The following is a 25,065-nucleotide window of genomic DNA, read 5'->3' on the forward strand; positions in this document are numbered from 1 at the left end:
GTAGTTTTGCAGCTTGAAGATCTTTCTGGATTCACTAGCGAACCCACCCACCTCCGCCAGGAAGATGAGGCTGGAGGAAGAGGGGGTAAAATGGAAAAAATCAGAAAAAATGAAAACGTACAGAAAAATGAACAGGAAAGATTAACTAATCGCCTAGGGTTAAAAAAAAAAAAAAAGAGAGAGAAAGGGAAAGGGAAAAAAGAACCCGAAGATGGCGCCCCAAAGGTGGGACTTCCGCAGGAAGCACGACGACGTCACGGGAGGAGCACCAAATGGTGGACGTCGACGCCCACCTGGGCTACAAAAAAAAAAACAAAGAAAAGACTACGAATCCGGACCCAACCACAAGATCGCGGAATAATGCACAGCATAGTGAATCCAGAAAGATCTTCAAGCTGCAAAACTACACCGACAGGTAAGAAACTATTCGTTTCCACACTTTGGCCCTTAGTCCAATCTTTTTATGACATCATACGCCCACCCTGAAAGCCCATGTGTGCGGACACCATCCTCAGATTCTTTTTTCCGCCATTAGGTCTAGAAGCATCTCTGAAAGCTGTCCAATCGTCGAGAGAAAGAAGGTGACAGACCATCGAGGGAAATTCGAAGTTCCAGGGGATAGAAGCATTGCAAGTGCAGAAGAGACGGAGCATCATACTGAAATCAACTGATTTTAACTGAAAAATACTGACGTAGGTAGGACACAAGGAAGACCAATAGGAGAAGACAAGAGAATACAAGGGGCAACAAGGGCAACTCCCTTTTCACATTCTGCCCGGAGTGCCATCACAAGTTTGCCTATAGAGAAATATACCAGGTGTGTAATCTCTGCCTTCCAAAAGACCACAACACAGAGGGCTGCAAGGTTTGCACAGAGTTCTATCCCAAAACTCTGAGAGCAAGTGAGAAGCAGGCACCCTACGTCATGCAGGGGCAGAGGATATTCCATCGTCAATTGACTCCCACTGACCTCAGAACCACAAGAGAAAGAACAGGAGATCTTCTATGAAGATGAGAACCCAGAGTCACAAGCTAATTCCACAATGCCTAGATGTGGGAAGACATTGAAGAGGAATGACAGGACCTCAAGGCATATTCCCTGGAGGAGAGAGTGCGCATATACGTTGAGGCCTTCGCCTCTTGATCACATTGCCATGTATAACCTGGTGGTTAAGGGGCTGGCAAACCGATATTTTGTCCAGTTTGAGAAGGAAAAATCAGACAAGCTGCCTGCTCAAGACACTCCTACCCTCTCAAAGAAAAAGACAATACATGCCAATGCTTCCAAGCATTCTAGACTAGGAGAGAGAGACCTTCATGGAGCCAGCAACCTGCAGGTCAGTGACACCTAGGGTTGAGAAATAATATAAGCATTCCTCAAAAGACCCGGCTTACATACGGGGCACTGCAGTGGTGGACTCTATCATCATGGCCACCACTTGGAAAAGAGTGAATGTGCAAACTTCTTCAGGACCACCACCGTAAAAAGGCTAGAAATGGTAGAGTGAAAGTTTGAAAGAGGGGCTTCCACCCAATAGTGAATCCTCAACTCCAGTGCACTATTGAACAGATATGCCCATTACCTCTGGGAGGAGATGGGAGAACTGTTGAAGCATCTACCAGGGCAATATCAGAAGAGGGCAAGCTCTCTCGTGGAGAAAGATGAGAACATTCAAAATACGTGCTTGAAAACAGCACTGAACATCACTGACACAGGGACAACATTGAGAAGGCACGCTAGGCTGCAAGTAGTTTGGGCTACAGGAATGAAGTCCAGGCTGACATCATTAACACACCATTTAATGGGGAACAACTATTTGGCAGTGCAGTGGATGACATACTGCAACAACTAAAAAAGGATAATGAAATGCCAAAGTCGATGAGAGCCCTATAATTTAGAGTACAGTACAGTAGAGGAGTCCCTCCCACTAGGAGACCAACAAGAAGAGGGGGTGTCCAACCCACAATAACACACCAACCCTTCCAACAGACACAGGTGACAACACAACAATGGCAATACCAACTGCCACACAGGCAGCCCTTTCGCGGACAGTTGAGGGGCAGAGGACAACCATCCAGAGGGGTGACACCAACAAACAAGCGACTTACAAGGCAAGGGCCCACCCCCAAACAAGACACTTGTGGGGGGGGGAGAATAGGAGCCTTCCTCCAGGAGTGGAGGGAAGTGACAGCAGACAGATGGATACTCAACATCATCCTATAGAGCTATTGCATAGAACTAATAAAGCACCCACCAAAATGGGGACCAAAGGAAACAACAACACTATATAAATAAGGGTCACAGGGAAATTAATTAAAGACTGAACCACCTCCAATCCCCATTCAAAACCTAACAACTAACATAAGAAGCTCAGTCTGTTAACAAAGAATAAGTAGCCACTGAATACCGTGAAAAAATTTGTTCGTGAAAAGATTTTATGAGGAAACTTGATCAGATAGTTTGCTCATCACCCTTATTGGCGGAGCTTCGTCATCTGGAACTCTAGGAGAACTGGATCTATGGCCACAGTTTTGAGCCGCCAGGCCCTACTGGGTACCTGACCCTTATGCTCCTGGAAGGACCACACTAGATTTAGCCAGGAAATAGTCTATATTTTTTCAAGACTATTAGATTATTTTAGATATGACACTTGGACAATTTCTTAATAAATATATTTTTTTGCCCCGGTAGTCATTTTTAATCTGCACATACACTAGAGCACTGCACGTTATTGGAGTTCATATAGTTGGAACATACATCTGGGCAAGAGTCCTTTCCAGGCGCATAAGGGTCAGGTACCCAGTAGGGCCTGGCGGCTCAAGACTGTGGAGGGCCACAGTCTTGAGCCGCCAGGCCCTACTGTTCTCCAGTTCTCCTAGAGTTCCAGATGACGAAGCTCCGCCAATAAGGGTGGGCTGATGAACTCTATACTCTTGCCGGGTGATGAGCAAACTATCTGATCAAGTTTCCTCACAAAATCTGTTCACGAACAAATTTTTTCACGGTATTCAGTGGCTACTTATTCTTTGTTAACGGACTGAGCATCTTATGTTAGACCAAAGGAAACAACCTATATGGAGAAGGAAAAGACATCCCTGAAGGAGACCAACCATGGAAACTACTCAACATACGTCGTGGTCCCAAAACCAGACAAATCAATGCAACCAATATTAGATCTACTTTTGTACCGCTCTTCATTCCTTGTGTTCCTTACCGCCCTGAGTAGCAGCCAGAGGAGGGTGAGGAGGACTGGGAGGGATCACCCGCGCTGTTGCTGAGGGTCGAGATTCAGCAAAGTTCACCATCCGGTGTGGGCTGGATACTGCTGACTCGCTGTGTAGAACAGTTTCCATGTCGGGAGCCCTGAGGCGCTACGCGTGGCTGAGAACGTCTGGCTTCTCTGGGGTTGTCCAATCTACCCTTTTGGACATGCCCTTTGATTGCCGTCGCTTGTTTGGTGACAAGGTGGACAACGTGCTGTAGCGTTTCAAGGATTCTAGGGCTGCGGCCAGATCCTTGGGCCTCGCAATAACTTGTCGCCCATGCAGTCTCTTTCGTGGCTACGGAAGGGGTGCCCCACCACCTTCCACCCAGAGCCACGGGATGCCCAAGCTTTCCGGCCTCTGCGTGGTCAGGTACGTGGGACCCAGCTCTGTTGGTCTGGGGGCCAGCAGGCAGGCCAGTCCACCAAAGTCCCTCTGCAGCAGCCTCTAAACCTTTCTAGTCCGACCTTCCAGGGCCACCAGTTGCCAGTGGGCGGCAGGATCTGCCATCACCTCCCCCACTGATGCGACATCACGTCGGACAGGTGGGTTTTGCAGATAGTCCAAAGGGGCTACTCCCTCCCTTTTGAGACTACCCCTCCGTCCATGCCACCAACACCCCATCGCATGTCGGAGGATCACTTTTCCCTTCTCCAGGAGGAAGTTGTGGCTCTCTTGGGCAAGGGAGCCATTGAGCAAATTCCTGCGCCAGAAGTAGGCCGTGACTGCTACTCGCACTACTTATTGGTGCCCAAGAAGGACAAAGACCTGTGTCCTATCTTAGACCTCAGGGATGTCAGCTGCTTCCTCCGGAAGGAGAAGTTCAAGATGTTAACCTTGGCTCAGGTCTTGTCGGCTCTCGACCCTGGAGACTGGATGGTAGTGTTGGACTTGTAGGACGTGTACTTTCACATCCCCGTCTTGCCTGCCCACCGGCGTTACCTATGGTTCACGGTAGGCCATGAGCATTTTCAGTTTACTGTGCTCCCCTTTAGCCTTACCAGCGCCCCTCGGGTGTTCACCAAAGTGATGGCGGTGGTCGCAGCTCATCTGTGCAGATCAGGGGTTCCAGGCTTCCCCTATCTCAATGACTGGCTGTTGAAGGCAGGCTCGTCCCAGGCTGTTGTCTCTTACCTCCAGACTACAGCGGACCTCCTGCATTTGCTGGGGTTCACAGTTAGCATGCCGAATTTACAGCGGTTTTGGACACAGCGCAGTTTTGGGTCTATCCTCCCGAGCAGCGAGTCCGGTATATTCGGGCTACGATATCGATGTTTCAGCCTCTATCCCGGATTTCAGTGAGAACGACCCTGATGCTGCTGGGCTTCATGGCTTCCTGCATCCTTCTGGTGGATCATGTCAGATGGCATATGCGAGCTCTGCAGTGGGACTTGACGTTCCAGTGGGCGCAGCACCAGGGGAATCTTTCTGATGTCGTCCAGATCTCAAAGGGAACTGCAAGTCAGCTGCAGCAGTGGCTCTCGAACCAGGATTGGGTCATGGGCAGATCCCTTTCCCTTCCCCAACCAGAGTTCACAGTAGTGATGGATGTGTCACTCCTGGGATGGGGCGGCCATATGAGGGAGGCAGAGATCAGAGGCCTCTGGTCTCCAGAAGAGTCTGGGCTCCACATCAACCTTCTGGTGCTCCGGGCGATTCGTCTTGCACTGAAGGCATTACTTCCTTCTGTCAGAGGAAGAGTAGTGCAGGTGTTCACAGACAACACCACCGCCATTTGGTACTGCAACAAACAGGCCGGGGTGGGGTCGTGGACTCTGTCAAGAGGCTCTTCGCCTTTGGACATGGCTGGAACCTCAGGGCATATCTCTGGTGGTTCACCACCTGGCAGGTTCCCTGAATGCAAGGGCAGACAAACTCATCCGCTGGTGCATGATGGATCATGAATGGCGTCTTCACTTGAAAGTGGTATAAGGTTTCTTTCAGCTGTGGGGAGAGCCTTGGTTGGATCTATTCTCCATCAAAGAGAACGCGCAATTTCAGCAGTTCTGCATGTTGGAATTTCCAAGGCAGCTCTAGCTCGGCAACGCTTTTAGTCGCGAGTGGAGTTGGGGCCTCCTGTATGCCTTTCCGCCTGTACAACTTCTGCCCAGAGTGCTGAAGAAAATAAAGCACGACTGGGCCCAAGTCATTCTTGTGGCTCCGGACTGGGCACGAAGAGTCTGGCAGCCCAAGCTCTTGAGCATGGCCATCGATCCTCTGATCAAACTGCCTCTTCGGGAAGATCTTCTGTCGCAGCAGCAGGGAACGGTCCTCCACCCGAACATGTCCAGTCTCCACCTCCTTGCGTGGATATTGAGCGGCAGTTGACCGCTTTCGAGCTTCCTCCCGAAGTCTGTAATGTCACCTTGGCTGACAGGCGTCCCTCGAATTAAACGGTATACGCCTGTAGATGGAACAATTTTGTGGCATGGTGCACAGCAAAGGCTGTGGATCCCCTTTCCGCCCCTCTTTCAGAGGTTCTCCTCTTCATTCTTTCTCAGGCCCAGCAGGGCTCTGCTCTGGGCACTTTTAAAGGAGCTCTTTCTGCTATTTTAGCCTTTCTTCGCCTTCCTGATCAGCCTTCTCTTTTCAAGTCTCATATTGTTAACAGATTTCTGAAGGTTATTACTCATCTCTTTCTTCCTTCTCCTTTTGTAATGCCCCAGTGAGACTTGAATCTTGTCCTCGCTTATCTTATGTGTGCTCCCTTTGAGCCACTACATAATTGTCCTCTTCGCCTCCTTACTTTGAAGACTGCTTTCTTGCTTGCCATCATCTCTGCTCCCAGGGTGAGTGAGCTTCAAGCCTTATCTTCCAGACCTCCCTTTCTTGCTGTCCATTGGGACAAAGTAGTCCTCCCTATTAGGCCCTCTTTTCTACCCAAAGTGGTTACCTCTTTCCACATAGGTCAGACCATCACATTGCCCACCTTCTTCCGGCCCCCGCACCCTTCCAAAGAGGAGGAGAGACTGCACCGTCTGGACCCAAAACGTGCGCTGTCTTTCTACCTCGACCACACTGAAGACTTCCGGGTGGACGATCAACTCTTCGTGGGTTATGTGGTCGCCAAGAAAGGTTGGCCGGTGCACAAAGGTACCATCTCTCAATGGGCCGTCTTCTACATTGAGATCTGTTATTCTTTGGCTAAAAAGGAACCTGCAGTAGGACTGCTCGCCCACTCTACCAGGACGTTGGCAAATACTACTGCTTTGGAACGTGGAGTTCTGCTGGTTGACATCTGCCAGACAGCCACGTGCGCATACCTGCACATGTTTACTAAGCATTACTGCCTGGACAGCCAAGTCGGGAGAGACAGCTTTTTGAGCCGTTCTGTTCTCCAGGACTTCCTGGTTTGAACTTAGTCCGCAGACCCACTTCTGGGTTAGGTGTTGCTGGGATATCTGTTCTAAGGTAAGGAATCTATAACAAATAGTCTCTTTCAGATGAACAAGTTACTTCCCTTCAGTAACAATGTATCTGTAAGAGACTTATAATAGTTATAGATTCCTTTCCACCCCACCAATCCTCCCCGTCTGCAAACTGACTTCTAGGGATAGAGACTCCCTTGTAGGGCCCCAGGTTTGTGCACTAGTGGTCAGTGTCTTGCTTGGCTGTGCGCTCCTAGCATGGAAAGTTGTGTCAGGACTAACATCAGTGCGCAGGGCCGGCATCTCAGTAGACACCGCGACGTCATCCCACCAACCACCATGCAGACGACTGACCTGGAGTCGACCGATGCCACCTACTGACGCCCGGGGGTACTGCTAAGAAGAAATTTCTCCGGATTCAGTCAGACGCCTGGGGGTAATTCTAAGGTAAAGAATCTATAACTAATATATGTCTCTTACAGATATATCATTACGGAAGGTAAGTAACTTGTTCAACTGGGATTTAGAGGATAAAGTGGTTGTCATGCAGAAAGTGCAGGAGGAAAGGCATGGTGGAGTAAAGTAAACATAATATGAAGACTTTTCATGCTACCAACTCCAACAGTGGCCATCACCACAGATGCATCTCACATAGGATGGGAAGCTCAAAATCTAAGGAGTTGGAAGCGAAAAGAAGGGACATAGCACATAACTGTATTGGAGCTAAACATAATGTTCCTAGCCTTAAAAGCTTTCCAGAAACAATTGTGGGCAAAATCCATACAAGTTCAGACAACACAACAACAGTGTTCTACCTCAACAAGCAAGGGGGTACAAAGTCTTTCACCCTATTGAATTTGGCAGAAAACGACATCGAGTTGGGCCACCCTGAGGCAGATAACCTTAACAGCAATTCATCTGCCAGGGGTAGATAACGTGGAGGCGGAGAGTCTTAGCAGACAAGCATCCTCCTTGTACGAGTGGAAACTGAATCAACCAGGAATAGACCAGTTTGTATCACAGAGAAGGGAAAATGCCAGTCCTTCACATCCATCACCCACACTACTGCTCCCTAGGGAATGCACTGTTGAGAGACTGGTCACAGAAACTGCAAACACTTTTCTTCTGATCCCACTTTTGCTATTAGTGATCAACAAGTGCAAGCAATCGCAGATGACACTGATACTCATTGCACCCCAGAGGGCAAGACAAACCTAGTTCTCAAAACTCATAGAGATGGCACACAACAACATACAGAGCCTGCCAGTGTCACAAGACCTGCTTTCTTTGCCAGGGAGGAGAGTTCTCCACCCAGAATTAAACACCCTGAGTCTAGCAGCATGACTCCTGAGAACATAGATTTCAGACACTTGGGACTCACTGGGAGACAGCTATGGCAGTCCTCAGGGATGCAAGAAGGCCAACTACAAGGAAGTGTTGCACAGCCAAATGGGCAAGATGCGCAAGTTGGTGCCAGAAAGCGGTTCCTTCCAAGACAGGACACAAGAGACGACAGTCATCAGATAGCTCACACACCCGTCGGACAACAAATTAACATATGTGTCACTGAAAGTACACTTGGCAGTGATAGTGGCCTATATAAGGGGGCACACAGGAAGAAGATTCTTCACCACACTAGTGGTCAAATGATTCCTATAAGGGGCCAACAGAATAGCCCCACCAAGATGTGTACCAACTCCCATGTGGAACCCAAACTTGGTGCGTACGCAACTGATAAAGTCCCTTTTGAACAACTCCACAGTACAGCGCTAACCTTTTTCACAATCAAGACAGTATGTCTAATTGTAATGACATTGCTCTGCTGAGTAAGTGAGCCTTGGGGACTTATCATGCAGAATCATACCTACAAATACAGAAAGACAGTATAGTCATGAAAAACAACTGAAGCTTCCGACCAAACGTCATATCACAGTTGTCCATAAATCAAACAATCCAGATAACTAGTGTTTTTTTTACAGAAACTATAGACTTAGGCCGAAAGAGCCCTCCATACAATAGATTAGTGCAGGGAAATAATGTTTCATCTTGAAAGTATAAAAACTATCCTGAAAGGAAAGTAAATCTCCATCGTTTGCAGACAAAAAGAAAGGTGTTTTTGGGATGGCAGGTACTAAGAACATCATCGGAAGGTGGATAGCTCAGACAATTCAAATGTGGCACAAAAAGGCTGGCATTCAACTAGAAACCAAACCAAGGGCACACTCAACAATAAAGGATCTACTTTAGCTTTCCTGTCAAACATCCCAATTAGTGGCATATGACAGGCAGCCACACAGTCGTCAGTCCACGCATTCTGGAAACATTACTGCATCGACATCCAAGTGAATAAAGTATCACAAGTGGGAGAGCGATTACTGAAGTATTTAGGTACTAGCTCAAACTCATCTCTAACCCAACTGCAACAGTGAGGTAACTGCTACGAAATAAATGCACAGCATGTGAATCTAGAAAAGATTCACACTACAAAACGAAATGTTTACTTGCTGCGCATAGTAGAAGTTTTGCTGCTTGATTTTCTTGATTTTTATTTTCTGGATTCGCATGCGACCCTTCAGCCAGCCTAGGAAATAAGGCTGAGCAAATGAAAATAAAACCTTCGGAAAGTACAAATTAAGAAGAAGCCTACAGGGCACTAATTCTACCCAAACCTGTCATCTAACAGACATTTCTTGCTACTCTATGTAAATAATCTGAATCTATAATGATTTTAGATGTAAAACGAAAGTCTTGCAGTTTGAATATCCTATACAATAAATGACCACGCCTCTCCCCAATACACTTTTCTCGCCCTATCACTACTGTATAGTGGCATAAAAGCATATTCTGAGGATAACCAAGATATTTGGGTTATTTGGCATTGGTCCATGTCATACTGGGGTGTCATTGCAGACCCCAATCGACTTCCACAAGGAATACACTTTTTCAGCCATGAACCTAATCGCATACTTATATCAGGTATGTGAATCTGTTACATCATCAAGCAACAAAACTATTATTACAAGCTTCCTAAGTATGGGTTCATTCTTAGGGGCGAGTTTTAACCCAGCAAAGGTTCACCCACTGCTCTAACAAATATGTTCTGCGGTGTAGTGCAGGTCTCTGGGTGTCCAGCTAAGCCTCACCAACATCGTACTCAGTAAAGGTTCCAGCACTTATGCCTGTCAAATAATAGCTCCAAAAGACAGAGCCAACAACTAGGTATGCTTAGTTCAAAGCGCAGTCACCCCTGGAAGAGGTGCATCTTTCCAGGTGTTGTCAATACTCACCAACACTCACCAGGTACAGTAGTTTTCAATTGAGTACTTTTAGCCAGTCATGTACATAGCAAGCCCCCTGAAAGGAAAAACCATCATGTTGGGCCCCATGCACAAGCAGTCCAAATTGACCACACCATCCACCAATTCATCCATGGACCTCAAGGGCATCGATATTCTTTGCACGTGTTCGACACATGATGAAGGCATGGGTGCCCAGTTATGGAGCCAGATTGATTTTTAACCAGGGAGAGCCAACAGACAGGTTAAAGGACTTGTGCTCCTGGACTGTCAAGGTGTGCCACCAAATTATCTAGTTTTTGATGTTTTTGTCCAAACATATTCTGGGAAAAATATTGCCAGGATAAAGACATCTGGATTCATAATACAGTCTGCAATAATATCATCAGGTAGGTATTAATTATACGTTTCGGGTCAGGTTAGTGTTAGAGTTGGGTTCAGAACTCAGATTAGTTTAAGGTTTAGGTTCATGGTTGTGATTCGGTTCAATGCCTGTGTTCGATTCAGGGCTTGGGTTAGATGCAGGGCTGGGGTAGGTGGAGTAGGGATTAAGTGTGCAGTTACATTTTAGTAACAGAAGTGTAGACAATACAATGGTAAAACACATTGCAATGTATACACCACAATGATATGTTGATATAAGTGTAAATGCTGTATGGTAAAGTTTTAAAATAGACAAATTATTGCCAACAAAATATTATATATGATAAATGTACAATATTTTTGTACTCCATATTGTATCTTACAGCTACTTTTAGATCACTGACAACAATTCCAGCCTTGAAAAAGCCTAAGTGGAGGGAGCAGTATATACCTTCTCTGAAAGGGTGTAAACTTAGGGACAGCTCTAATGCCAAACAAACACAAACATTTTGAGTTCCTCCAGTGTACTTAATTGTCAAGTTCAATTGTGGAAAAACACGGGGTAGGCCCCCAAAAAAAAATAATGGCAGGATAGCACACTCTTACTAAGCAATAGACGTGACTGTCGTCCAAATTTTCATTTAAGCAAACAGGGCGGGAACAAACAATAAGAATTCTAGATTTCGGAACAAAGCCATGATATCTGTGGTTATACACGCTCCCTTGGTGAACACCCACAAGTTGTGTTTTAAAACGTTTTACACCTATTCCATTTTTAAACACCAGAGGACAGAAGAATGCAAAATTGCACAACTTGTATTACATGTAAGTACCAAGTTTTAAAATGTATATTACAGGTAATATAACATCTAATTTCCTTGCTGCATGAAACTGTATGCATTGCTTCCTTTTATCTTTTACTCATTCTCCGTAACCATCATCCTGTATTTCTTTCACAGTGATTGAGGAGAAGGGCTTGAAGATGAAGCTGACTGTAATTGACACACCAGGTTTTGGGGATCAGATCAACAACCAAAACTGGTAACTTTAGTGTTCAACTCCAGTCTCTGCCCCACTCACTGCACTTATTCCCTTTTCCACCGTTACACTCTTCATCCAAACACGCACTATACACCATGTACCTCACACAATCATCACTGATCCCCCTCTCTAGAACGATTTTCCCTTATGCCTTGCTTAAACCTCAGTGATCCCCTTCGCCACTGAACACCAATCCCGTCCTCTGTCCCTCATATCACACCAATCCTATCTCCAATCCTCTACTCTACATCAATTCCCCCTCCAACCACACAATGCATAGATCCTGCACCTGTAGCGCTACACACTTGAGCCCATCAACTACTTTATAGATGTCACCGATACTTATCCCAACCGCTTAACCCTCATTGATTCCATTCCTTGCCAAATATATCTTGCAGGTGGGTAGACATACACAAATGCACATCCACTATGTATTGTCTCACCCACACCACAGACCTCACTATTACCCTCTCTACTCACTTGCTCATCCACCCAACACACATCACTACTGTCTTCAACAAACCCACGTTTCCATTCCTGTCCTCTATCTCAGTCACCTTCCCATTCAATCAATCAGTACTTGTATAGTGCAGCTCTGTCACCCCTAGAGGTATCTGGGCGCTGAGGTTGCTGTGTCTCTGTTGAATAGCCAGGTCTTGAGTTTCTCTCGAAGAGCCAGGTCTTGAGTTTTTTTCTAAAGTTCGCCATGGAGGGTGCTGTTCTGAGGGGCAGGTTGTTCCAGTTCTTTGTGGCAGTGTAGGAGAAGGAGCGTCCTCCGCTTTGGCTGTGACCGATGCGGGGGTCGTGCGCAGGAGAGGCAGAGTGCAGGTGTCTTGTGGGCTGATGGAAAGCTGGTTGATGCAAGACGGTCCTTGGTCATGTAGTGCTTTGTATGCGTGGGTGAGAATCTTGAACTGGCATCTCTTCTGGATGGGTAGCCAGTGGAGGTTCCTAAGGTGGGGTGTGATGTGGGTCCATTTGGGGAGGTCCATGATGAGTCTGGCTGCAGTGTTCTGTATGGTCTAGAGTCTTCTGAGGAGCTGGGTGGAGATCCCGGCGTAGAGGGCGTTTCGGTAGTCGAGGCGGTTGGTATTTGGGGCCTGTGTGACGGTCTTCCTGGTGGTGATTTGGGAGACATCTGAAGACTGAGTCTGTGAAGCATGCAAAAGAAGGAGGCGTTAACAGAGTGGATTTGTCATTTCATGGTCAGTTGACTGTCGAGCATGATGGCCATGTTGTGTGCATGGTCTGTTGGAGTGGGTGTTGGTCTTAGTTGAGCTGGCCACTAGCTGTGATCTCATGTGGAGTCATCCTTCCCGAAGATCGGAACTTCTGTGTTGTCGGAGTTGAGTTTGAGGCAGTTGTCTCTCATTCATTTGGCTATGTTGGAGCTAAAGAAAATAGTCACAGACTCAGGTGAATTTCAAAGGCAGCTTTATGCATGTACACGGGAACAGCTATCTTGGTGACCAAGTGTCCAAATTGCAGACGTTCATTGCAGTTTTTTAGGCCTGTAAACCACAGAAAGGCATTTTGGTACATGTTCAATAAAGTCACACGTACAAGAGTATTTCTCGCAACTATGGTCCAGTACATCCCATGTCCGTCTGCAGACAGTCCAGGTTACACAATTAATAGGTTCGAGGCATGTGGGCTGCTGAATTCATATCTGTGCATAGATCGCCGCCTAGTGTTGGGTCCGGATGATTGCACATTGTTGTCCTGGAAGAGTCTTCGAAGTATCACGAGATAGGTGGCTCCTCCCCTGGACTACAGTGCGCATGGGCATCCTCTCCATCCTCAGATTGTTTTTTTCCGCCATTGGGTTCGGATGTGCTTATCTTAGCTCAAGTTAGGAAAACTTTATTGAAGGCCAAAAGCCTTTAAGTATCGTCGGTATTGTTTACGTTCGGTATCGACATATATTTAGACCTGTTCTCGGATTTATTCACACTTCTCGGACCTAGTTTCGGTCCGACCATCGATCGACGTTCGAGGATGGAATCGAGGACTCCCTTCAAGAGATGTCCTTTATGCCATGCGAAATATCCACACATCGACGTCCATCTGGTGTGTAACAAATGTTTATCACCGGATCATGAGTCAAGGTGTATGGCCTGCGCCCGGTTCCGGTCAAAGAAGACATTTCGGAATCGACGGGCGGCTAGATTGGAGGCCAAACAATCGGCGCCTAACCCGGTTAACATATTCAGTACCTAGGAGGAGGAAGTCGAGAGCGTCGAAGAGATCGACTCGAGCCATGTTTCAGAGCCTGAATCCCATTCTGACGACGATGATGAGGTGATCTTCGAGGACGAAGACGTCGTCAACGAGGTAGGAGACGACGATGAGGCCCTTGGGGCCGAGGAAGATAGCTCAGGAGAGCTAGGCCAATCCGTCGATGCGGAGGCCGAAGGACACAGTCCTGCTAAGGATCAGGTCGAGGGATCGCCTGCGGGCCTTACCCAAAATCAGTCGGATCGTTCTACAGCCCCGCCTGAAGGCCCGGCCTCGAACATTTCAAAAGAGCCAACGCTATCAAAAAAGACTGTATTCGGTTCAGTTAAAGCGAAACCAAAACCAGCACCGGTTAAAACGAAACCGAAAGTGCAACTGGTTCAAGTCGGATCGAAGGCATCGAAGCCCTCCAATCCGTCGACACAGAAAAGGGACATCGGAACCGACCAAAGAAAGGAGGACTTCGGTACCGAGAAGACAAAAAGGGCTTCGGCACCGAGACACAGAAGAAGGCCCTCGGTCCCGACAAGACGCTACGGCCTACGGCACCAAAGGCTGGGGCACCGACCACCAAGGTCTCGGTGGTCGATCCGACTACGTCAACGCCGAAGAGTGTGGCGACCGCCAAACTTTCGAATCAACCAGGCGTCGATCCCAAACTTCGGATCGAAAACCCGAAGGCTGGGAAGAAACTGGAGACGGCGTCGCGGCCTGTCTCCAAAGAGCCTATCGGTTCCAAAGCACCGTCTGCATTCACGTTGCAACAGGTGTCAGAGTCCCTACAGCGCATCAGGGAACGGGCAACCCTCGAACCAAAAACGGGTCCCGAACCACACAAAGTCGCCAAAGCTCTCTCGGCGCCGGCACCGATCAAGTTTGGATTGCCGCCACCGGGGACGCCGAAGATGTTCGAACTTAGGAGGAGTGTCGAACAACCACGGCCAGTGTCCACGGAAAGAACCGATATTGAGGACTCGCAGGACAAGTTTATCGACGCTGACACTGGTAGGCTGTTGTTCCGCAAGCGGAGAATTGTTCCATAGAAGGCTTTGGACTCCTACAGGATTCCACTAAAAAGGAAACTGGCATCAGGTTCAACGCCAGTGCTTGTGGAAACATTCCACACCTATCATCAGGAACCACCATCCTTTTCTCCTACACACTCAGAGCATGATGCAGGAGAGGGCTATATTGGGGAGGATACCACTTATCCTGTGGATACTGACCCTGATGACCAACAGCAAGACCAAGATCAAGCATGGGGAGACCCTACTGACCAAGGTGACCCACAAGATGCTCCTGATACTCATCTTTACAATATCAAACCATCTCCCACTGAAGATACTGCTGCTTTTAATGCCCTCATTGAAAGGGCAGCTGCCAATCACGGAGTGGAACTCCATTCTGACTCTGTGGAGGAGGATTTCTTAGTGGACACGTTCTCCACGTCAGAAAGAACGGTCAAGACTCTACCAATGTTGAAAGGGGTTCTTAAACATGCTAAGGACATCTTTAAGGACACCACCAGGGCACGGGTATTAAACCCCAGAATAGAGAAAAAATACAAACCTGCACCCGAAGACCCCATATACATTAAAGGTCACTTGCCGTTGGACTCCATGGTAGTCTCTAATGCTCGCAAGAGAGCTAACTCGCAGACTACAGGTGATGCTCCTCCTCCAGACAAGGAGTCCAAAGTGCTAGAAACATCGGGCAAAAGGGTAGCAGCACAAGCAGCAAACATCTGGCGCATTGCCAACACTCAGGCACTCCTGGCCCGATACGACAGGTCACACTACGATACACTAGAAACCCTGCTAGAACACCTACCAGATGAATACAAAGAAGCAGCGGAGCTCCTCATCAGAGAGGGACAACTCATTACAAATGCGTCCATCAAATGCGCACTGGATGCAGCTGACACTGCAGCAAGGGCAATCAACACTAGTGTGATGTTGAGGAGGCACGCATGGCTCAGAATATCAGGTTTCAAACCTGAGATTCAAAATAATATCTTGAATCAACCAGTCAACCCAGATTTTTTTATTTGGCCCCGAGGTTGACACTACACTGGAAAAGATTAAAAAGGACACTGAAACTGCGAAATCTATATGAAATCTATCCCAGCAGCAGTACAGTAAAGGAGGTACCCAGAGTACCTATAATAAAAACAATAGGGGTGGATATCGTGGATCCAACACCAAAGGCAGAGGACGTGGACACAACAACACCAATAACAAACAGTGACATCTTGTCGCTGCCCCCCGCCCACATAACACCGGTCGGGGGGAGACTCCAACAGTTCCTGCCAGTCTGGAGATCCATCACCACAGACAGGTGGGTCAGAGAAATTGTCCAGTACGGTTATTGTCTGGAATTAACATCCAATCCACCCAACATACTACCAAGACACCGTCCTATGTCCGCAGAGCACTTGACATTATTGCAGCAAGAAGTACTAAGTATGCTGCAAAAAGGAGCCATAGAGCTCGTGCCTATGGAACAGCGGGGGTCAGGGGTGTACTCTCTGTACTTCTTAATCCCAAAAGAGGACGGGTCTTTACGACCTATACTAGACCTCCGCCCCCTCAACCAATACATTCTGTCAGAGCATTTTCATATGCTCACCCTCCAGCCGGTTCTGCCGTTACTCAGTCAGGGAGACTTCCTAGCAACACTAGATTTGAAGGATGCGTATTTCCACATACCCATACACCCATCACACAAAAAATATCTCGGGTTCACTCTTCAGGATCAGCATTATCAGTTCAAAGTACTCCCTTTCGGAGTAACAACGGCGCCCAGAGTCTTTACCAAGTGCCTAGCGACAGTGGCTGCACACTTAAGGAGACAGCACATTCACGTCTTCCCTTACCTGGACGACTGGCTTGTTCAGGCAAAGTCAGCCCAGCAGTGTGCCAGCCACATATCCCACACCATTCACCTTCTTCACAGTCTGGGATTCTCACTAAATTATCCAAAGTCACATCTCCAACCCGCCCACGTACGGCAGTACCTTGGCGCGACCATAGACACTCTGGCTGCCAAAGCTCAGCCAAATTTAGCGAGAATCGACAGCATGCAACTGCTGATAAAAAAGTTCAGACCACAACACTCCCTTCCAGCGCGAGTGTTCATGCAGTTGATAGGCATGATGGCCTCCTGCATCTTCATAGTCCCGCACGCGAGACTACATATGCGCCCGCTTCAGGAGTGCTTGGCACGTCAATGGAATCGGACTCAAGGACAGTTGAAAGACCTAGTGTTGGTGAGCGGTCGGGCATACAACTCTCTGCATTGGTGGAATCCACACAACCTTTGCAAGGGCCGACCATTCCAAGAGCCTGTTCCACAAATAATACTGACGGCGGACGCGTCTCTCCAGGGATGGGGAGCTCATGTACTCAATTACACAGTGCAGGGACTATGGACAACACAGCAACAGAAGATGCACATCAACCTTCTGGAACTGATGGCTATCTTCCTGGCAATGAAGGCATTCAAAGTACACTTGTGCAACAAAGTCGTGTTGATCCGGACGGACAACATGACTGCCATGTACTACATACAGAAGCAGGGAGGAACACACTCTCCACAGTTGTCTCATCTGGCTCAGAGCAGGTGGAAGTGGGCCATTCAGAGGAACATGTTCCTCATTGCGGAACACCTCCCGGGCAAGGACAACCAGATGGCGGATCTGCTCAGCAGACACAGCCACCAAATACACAAGTGGGAGCTACATCCATCAGTACTCCAACCGTACTTCCAGCAGTGGGGTCATCCGGAGATAGACCTATTCGCCACAAGGGAAAACGCAAAATGCCAAAGCTTTGCCGCCAGGTTTCCGCATCCACAGTCGCAGGGCAATGCGATATGGATGAACTGGTCAGGCAGATTTGCGTACGCTTTTCCCCCAGCGCCATTAATACCGCTAGTGGCACGCAAACTACGGCAACACTCAATGACACTTATCCTGGTTGCTCCACTGTGGGCACGCCAGCCATGGTACACCACGTTACTAGAACTGTCCGTGGTGCCGCCTCAAAGACTGCGGCTCACACCCAAACTTTTAACACAGAACCATGGTGAAATTCAGCACCCAGATCAGCAACAGCTGAACCTGGCGATCTGGCTCCTGAAGTCTTAGAGTTTGGCTACCTGAACCTGCCTCCAGAATGTATGAATATCATCAAGGTGGCCAGGAGACCCACGACCAGAGCTTGCTATGCGGCTAAATGGAAAAAGGTTTGTCATTTACTGTAAAAACAATGACATTAATCCTCTGGATGCATCCATTCAGAACATCATCTGTTACCTGTTACACTTATACCGATGCAATCTGGCATACAACTCCATCCGTATACATCTAACCGCAATAGCGGCCTATCTTCAAGACAGGCAGCACCTCTCTTTATTCAAGGTGCCTGCCATCAAAGCCTTCTTAGAGGGACTCAAAAGAGTGATTCCTCCAACTCACCCACCGGCACCGGTGTGGAACCTGAATGTGGTCCTCACCAGATTGATGGGTCCACCTTTTGAACCTCTACATTCATGTGAGATTCAATTCCTCACCTGGAAAGTAGCCTTCTTAGTGGCAATCACTTCGTTGAGAAGAGTTAGTGAACTCCAGGCACTAACCATTCAAGAGCCATTCATACAGGTTCACGCAAACAGAGTTGTACTACGAACTAACCCCACTTTCATGCCTAAAGTGATATCGCAGTTCCACATGAATCAAACTATTGAACTGCCTGTTTTCTTTCCAAATCCACAAAATGTCGCGGAGAGAATGCTCCATACACTAGATGTAAAGAGGGCCCTCATGTACTATATAGACAGAACACAGGATTTTAGGAAGACAAAACAACTGTTCGTTGCCTTTTCTCCACAACACAAGGGCAACGCCATTTCCAAAGCAGGGTTAGCCAGATGGATCGTTAAATGTATTCAAATTTGCTATGAAAAAGCTAAACGCACATTAACGATTCCTCCCAGAGCCCACTCAACACAAAAGTTAGGGGCGTCAATGGCTTTCCTAGGGAATATTCCTTTAGAGGAAATATGTAGAGCAGCCACATGGTCCACTATACATACATTTACAAAACACTACTGTGTAGATGTACATTCAAAAGAGCAGGCAGCTGTAGGACAGGCTGTTCTCAAGACCCTTTTTCAGACTGCTGCAGCTGGCACGGGCAGCCGCCGCTAATGGAGGGACTGCTATATAATCTATGCACAGATATGAATTCAGCAGCCCACATGCCTCGAACTGAATATGCTACTTACCAGTATGCATCTGTTCTTGGCATGTAGGGCTGCTGACATTCATATCGCCCACCCTCATCCCCGGCGCCTGTAGCGGCTGCAGCACTCAGAATTACTGTATAGCATGGTCATCACTTACGGTATCTACTCCATCACTGCCACAATGGCGAAAAACAATCTGAGGATGGAGAGGATGCCCATGCGCACTGTAGTCCAGGGGAGGAGCCACCTATCTCGTGATACTTCGAAGACTCTTCCAGGACAACAATGTGCAATCATCCGGACCCAACACTAGGTGGCGATCTATGCACAGATATGAATGTCAGCAGCCCTACATGCCAAGAACAGATGCATACTGGTAAGTAGTATATTCAATACAGAGCCAATCAGAAGAAGCTAATAGTGTGTGTGCCACCTGTATGATGCAGTGAGGTGGTGCTCGTCAACCCCATGTGTCCAAATTGGGACACATGGGTTTTTCCAAACCTAAGCAATCCAGTAACTAATCAGAGGTAGACACTTTGTCTCATCCATATATGGTATGATAACGGTGCCTTGTTGCTGGGCTGGCATGCAGTTGCAAGTCACGGGTGATGTCTCTGAGCAAGACTTGCATTGTGTTACAACGTATTAAATTCAACACTGTATGTTAGTTTACCGAGGGTCAAGCATTCTGCTTTGCACGTTCTACAGGCTTCATCAGCATTGAATATCATGCCCAAACACAGAAAAGGACAAGCAGAGAAAATGGATTCCACACCCCGTCCTCTGATAATGATTCCTCCTACACTTCCTATCTTCATTGCCCCATGTCTATTCCTTCTTCTTCCTTTCCTGCGTGTGATTGGGGTATTGTACGGTGTGCACTGTGCATAGAGGTTCTCCCCAGTACATTTGTGAACTAAAGAGTCACCTCGGGTGTTCCCCATGCGCTACTGTGCGGTCATGGTGTGCAGCACTCTTAGACTTGCTTCCCCTAAGTCCTCTGCCCTCTTGTCCCTTGGTGAGTGCCAAGTCCTGGGGTCATATTCAGTCATTCCTTTACCCTTGATGTTGGGTTCATGTCCATGCAGGAGGTATCTTTACTGCAGCATGCCCAGGGCCATGAAAGTCTATAACCTCCCAAATGAAGATGCCCCACCCTTCCCTGGGCTCTCTATTCATATTAATATGCTGTGCTCAGTGCAGAGTATAGTCCTGACCATAGTGCAACCCACATAATTCTGCATCTGTATTACATTGTTGCTCGATTAGTCCTGTGCACCTATTGGCAGGTGTATGTGTGTACCTTCCATCACTGTTTGGTTGTAAATGTTATGACTGGGATATGGGGCTGTTCTACTCCAGACGGTCAAACGCAAAAAAGGACAAGCAGAGGAAATGGATTCCACAGCTTCGTCGGTTATGGCTTTGCAAAAGTTGGTTTTGGCTTTGGCAGGGTCCTCTGTGAGCGAATGAAAGAGTTACGTTTTGGCAGCATAGGAAATTATGTTGAGTCCATGGGATCTGACAACGCCAGCGAGGGGGGTCCTTCCGAATCTTGAACTGGGTGGTGCTGAGGGACCATCCTTGGGGTACGCCGCAGATGATATCTTTGGGTGCGGAGGTGTAAGGAGGCAGTTGGGTGCTCTGTGTGCGACCTGTCAGGAAAGAGATGATCCACTTGAGGGCTTTTTGCTGTATGCCGATGTTGGAGAGTCTGTTGATGAAGGTTTGGTGGGAGACGGTGTTGAATGCAGCAGAGAGGTGGAGGAGGATCAAGGGCATGGTTTCTCTGTGGTCGTGGAGGGTTCTGATGTCGTCTGTGGAAGTGATCAGAGCGGTTTCTTGCTGTGATTGGCCCGGAATCCTGATTGTGAGGCATCGAGTAGATGGTTTTCTTCTAGGTATTTGGTGAGTTGTTGGTTGAAGGCTTTCTCTAGTACTTTGGCTGGGTTGGGGAGAAGGGAGAATGATTGGGAATTTTTTAGGTCTCTGGGGTCGGCTGAGGGTTTCTTTATGAGGGGTTTAACCTCAGCATGCTTCCATTTGTTTGGAAGTTTGCTGTGGTAATGGCGCAGTTGAGGATGCGCTAAGTTCTGTGCTGATAGAGTTGGTTCTGATGTTGGAGAGGTGGTGGGCAGGGGTCGGTGGGTGCCCCGGAGTGGCTGGACAACATGATGGCTGTGGTGGTCTAGGTGGTTAGGGGGGACCAGGTGGTGATTGTTTGGTTAGCAATTGCTGGTTGGTTGAGGTTTTCCAGGCTGAGAGGGGTGGGTTGGGGATCGAAGTTGTTGTAAATGGTGGCGATCTTGTTGTGAAAGTTGTCCATGAGGGTGTTGCAGAGTTCCTGGGAGGGGTGGATGGTGTTCTCTGTGGCAGTTGGGTTGGAGAATTCTTTGACTATTATAATGCATTATCTAAGACATCTTTCTGCGGCTCATCTCCACCCCACGAACACTTCATAAATAATTTCAGCCGAACTCACCAATATGATTTTCCACTTAACTCACCAACATCCTCTTCCAACCTATACACCTACCCAGTCCCTTCTACACTGCCACTTCAAAGTCCACACTTCCATATACACCTTCACCCCAGCCACCTACGTAAGACTCTCACCTATCCTATAAACCTTTTAAGAATCTCCTGTACCTTATATAATTCTTGCTGCTGACTTTTTTTGCACTTAATTGACTACGATTTTTATAAAGTCATTAGCACTGTATATTTTCCTTTTGAGTGGAAGAAAGCCTTTGTTCTACCTTTGCTGAAGAAAAATTATTTGGATTCTCAAGAGCCTAGTAGCTACAGGCCTATATTTAGACTGCCTTTTCTAGCTAAAGTATTAGATAAGGCTTTGAACATTGAGCTTATGTCATTTATTGACAATAACAGCCTTCTGGATTCCACCCAATATGGTTTTAGAAAAACACACCGTACTGAGACAGCGCTGATAGCCGCTTCAGAGGAACTGAGGCTCATTCTAGATTGACCGACTAGCTGAGCAAGGAATAAGCATCCTTGCGCTCAAGTTAATAACATATTTTTTAACAGATAGAACAAACCATGTTGCTAAAGGCGATTTTATCTCTGAACTGTTTTGTCTGCCACGTGGGGTACTCCACGGCTCCTAATTAAGCCCTACTCTTTTTAATCTGTATGTCACCCCACTGGCAAGACTAATAAAACTTTTGGATTCTCAGTGGTTTCTTACGCCGACTATACCCAAATAGTGGTATCCATTTCAAGTAACCCAGAGGACACTGCTCAAAAGTTTAGCTTTTGTATGTCCCAGGTAAATTGCTTGATGAGATTAAATTGCCTAAAGCTCAATTCAGGGAAGACGGAGGCTTTTTCTTTTTGGCAAAGACAATCCCTTTTGGTCACCAAATTGGTTGCCATAGGATGTGGGGGCTCCACCTTCACCGGTGCGAAAAGTGAAGAATTTAAGAATCCTGTTCAATGATCAGCTTAATTTTGAAGATCAGGTCAATGCTCTTGCCACATCAGTTTCTTTAACTTAAAAGAATAATCAGAAAGATCTCTCCTTTTATCCCTTCTGACCTTAAAAAGCTGGTGGTTACCACCTTAGCCCAAGCCAGATTGGACTACGGGAATGCCCTTTTCATTGGTATCCTGAAAAAATCCCTCCTTAAACTCCAGAAGCTACAGAATGCCTCAGCTTGCCTTCTCACAGGAATACCAAAATACCAATCAACTTCACAAGCCCTGATTAGGCTACACTGCCTTCCTGTGGCAAAAGGCGCTCTGTATTGCCTTTAAGGCACTACATAATATTCGTCCACTATATCTTTGTGAGAAATGTGTCTGGTACACCCCTCCTAGAAGACTTCGATCCTCAGAAGCAAACTACTTAGTAATGTCTATGGTTAAACAAGCTTCATGGGGAGGTAGGAGTTTTGTTTTGAAGGCCGCAAGAATGTGAAACTCCCTTCCCATGAATTTAAGAAAGTGCCCAGATCTGATGTCCTTTCGAAAATCCCTGAATACTTGGCTCTTCAATTAGTGAAGTAGCATTTTTTTCCTGGTCTTATTTTCCTTCTCTTGTCATGATAGCAGCAGCACCAACACACCTCAGGGCACTTGAGCGCTATATAAACTGAAAAATCAAATCATACCCACCTCCACCCCATTCATCTTGTGTATCCCCTTCCAAACACATCACTGACTCTTTCCTTCACTACAAATACCTCACAAATCACTTTATACACCTTTCTGAAATTCCCCAGGCACTATACACAACTGACTAATTCAGTCCTCCACCCACACACTTTATCAATCCTCTTTTCTACCCCACCCATTGCACAAAGAACCCCTCCATGTACCAACCTAACTAGTTTAAAAGTAGGATGCAGGGAATCTATGAGGCAGGTGTGGTAAATGAGGTAACTAATCTCATATCTTCCCAAATTACATAGCCCTCATTAATTGAAACTGCTCCACACTCATCACCTACAAAACTCACCCCAACACACCTTACCAATATTATCTTCCTTCCTATTAACAACTAACATCCTTTTTTTACTAACCCAAATTCTGTTCTCTCCCACCCAACAAACACCCTTCTTCAGTACCACTAACCACATTCATCTCTTCAACAACTAACCAGCGCCATTTCATCTAACTCTCATAGGTATGCTTTTCGAGCCTATTCACCTAACACACCTCACTAATACTCTGGTAACGCAATGCTGTAATAATTCATCATTTCCAACATATACTGTTGATCCTTTTATCCACCTCACAGATCTTATTGTGTCCGTCTTCTGCATCCCAACCAGCTTACAGATTTCTTCCTTCATTCTATACACTCTACTGATATCCTAAACAGCAATGTCATTCTGATTCCTTACCTACTATACACCACACGCCTCACCAGTCTTCTTACACCTCTCATATTCCCCCATCACCTAACATCTCAACAATGTCTTCCTCCACTGCACACCTTGATCCCCTTCTGTACCCTAGACACACCCAACAACACCTTTCAGAACTAAAAATAGTTCTCCTCTGCACCACAAATATCTCCCTAATTCTTCCTCTATTCCACAGATCTCATCGATTCCTTTCACAATTAAGCAGTCCCCATTGATTGTTTTTCTCTACCACATGCAATTCACTGACCCCCGTCATCCATACTAGTCATGGCACAGCCCTCTCCAATATTCTCCTCCCCCAAGTATACCTCACATATCTACAAATCAAGCCAAATATTTTAACTACCCTACACATTCCACTTTCCAATCCAACACCTCCACAATTCCTTCTTCAACCCAAACACCTCACCCATATCCTCCTTTACTCTCTACACCTAAACAGTACTTTCCCACACTTGTCATGACTACCTTTGTTCCCCACACATGCATCTAAAATCCCTTTCACTTACATCCCTCGCAATCTCTTCCTGGCCCTACATACCTCATAATATCCTATCAACTATTCCATTCCTCCTAAACAGCCTTTACTGCTCCTCCCTGTTCCTCTCAGATCTTCACAAATCAGCAACGCTTACTCCACCTATCTCGCACGCCAAACTATCCTCCAGTACACTTTATTCATCACTAATCTGCCCACCTCACAGGTCCTCGTCTCCACCACACCTCACTGGTCTAGTCCGACACATCTTCAATCCCCTCCCATCTGCTGAATTTCTTACTAATCCCTTCACATCCAACCCGCACACCTTGCTGAGTACTTTATCCCTATTAAACACCTTCCTGATACCCTTCAAACACTCCTATTGTTCCTGCTGCCTCGTATATATATATTTACACACAACACTCACCCCGAGCCCACCCACCCATATCTTCTTGGTCCAAATTTACCAACATGCAAAGTCTGCCTATCCTCCCGTCTCCAACAGAAAACGAGTCCACTCCGTTCACCAATATTGATGTTTCTCCAAATTAAAAAAAAAGCAGCGACTGGTAGGTGGTATTAACCTCCTGAATGGGGATGACGGAAGGCCAATGAGTTTAGGGATCTCCTCACATTGCACCCATTTTTGGCATCCTTTTTCCAGATGGTGAAGGCCAACTCTAAGTCTAGAAGATAATTGTATATTGGCTGTTTGGCTTAGATTTACAACAAGTAACAGAAAAGGGGTGACAAGCATGTTGACACAAACATTAATGTTTTAAATATGCAGTTACTATTAGGCAAATAGAGGCTGCTTTTCTTTAATATGAAAGGGGTGCAATACAATCAGAAGTTGAGTACCTAAACAT

The 25,065-nt window shown here is 46.9% G+C and overlaps 1 protein-coding gene across 3 annotated transcripts in view; it reads left to right on the forward strand.

The window, feature by feature from the left end:
* The window catches only part of LOC146789869 (uncharacterized), a 575,088-nt gene that overhangs the window by 425,122 nt on the left and 124,901 nt on the right, over positions 1-25,065 (forward strand). For all 3 annotated transcript variants that reach the window (XM_085632224.1, XM_085632225.1, XM_085632226.1), the window contains one exon: positions 11,251-11,332. In XM_085632224.1, the coding sequence (XP_085488350.1) occupies positions 11,251-11,332 (82 nt within the window). The remainder of the gene's footprint in view (positions 1-11,250; positions 11,333-25,065) is intronic.

The sequence above is a fragment of the Triturus cristatus genome, chromosome 10, assembly GCF_964204655.1.
Source record: "Triturus cristatus chromosome 10, aTriCri1.1, whole genome shotgun sequence".
NCBI lineage: Eukaryota > Metazoa > Chordata > Amphibia > Caudata > Salamandridae > Triturus > Triturus cristatus.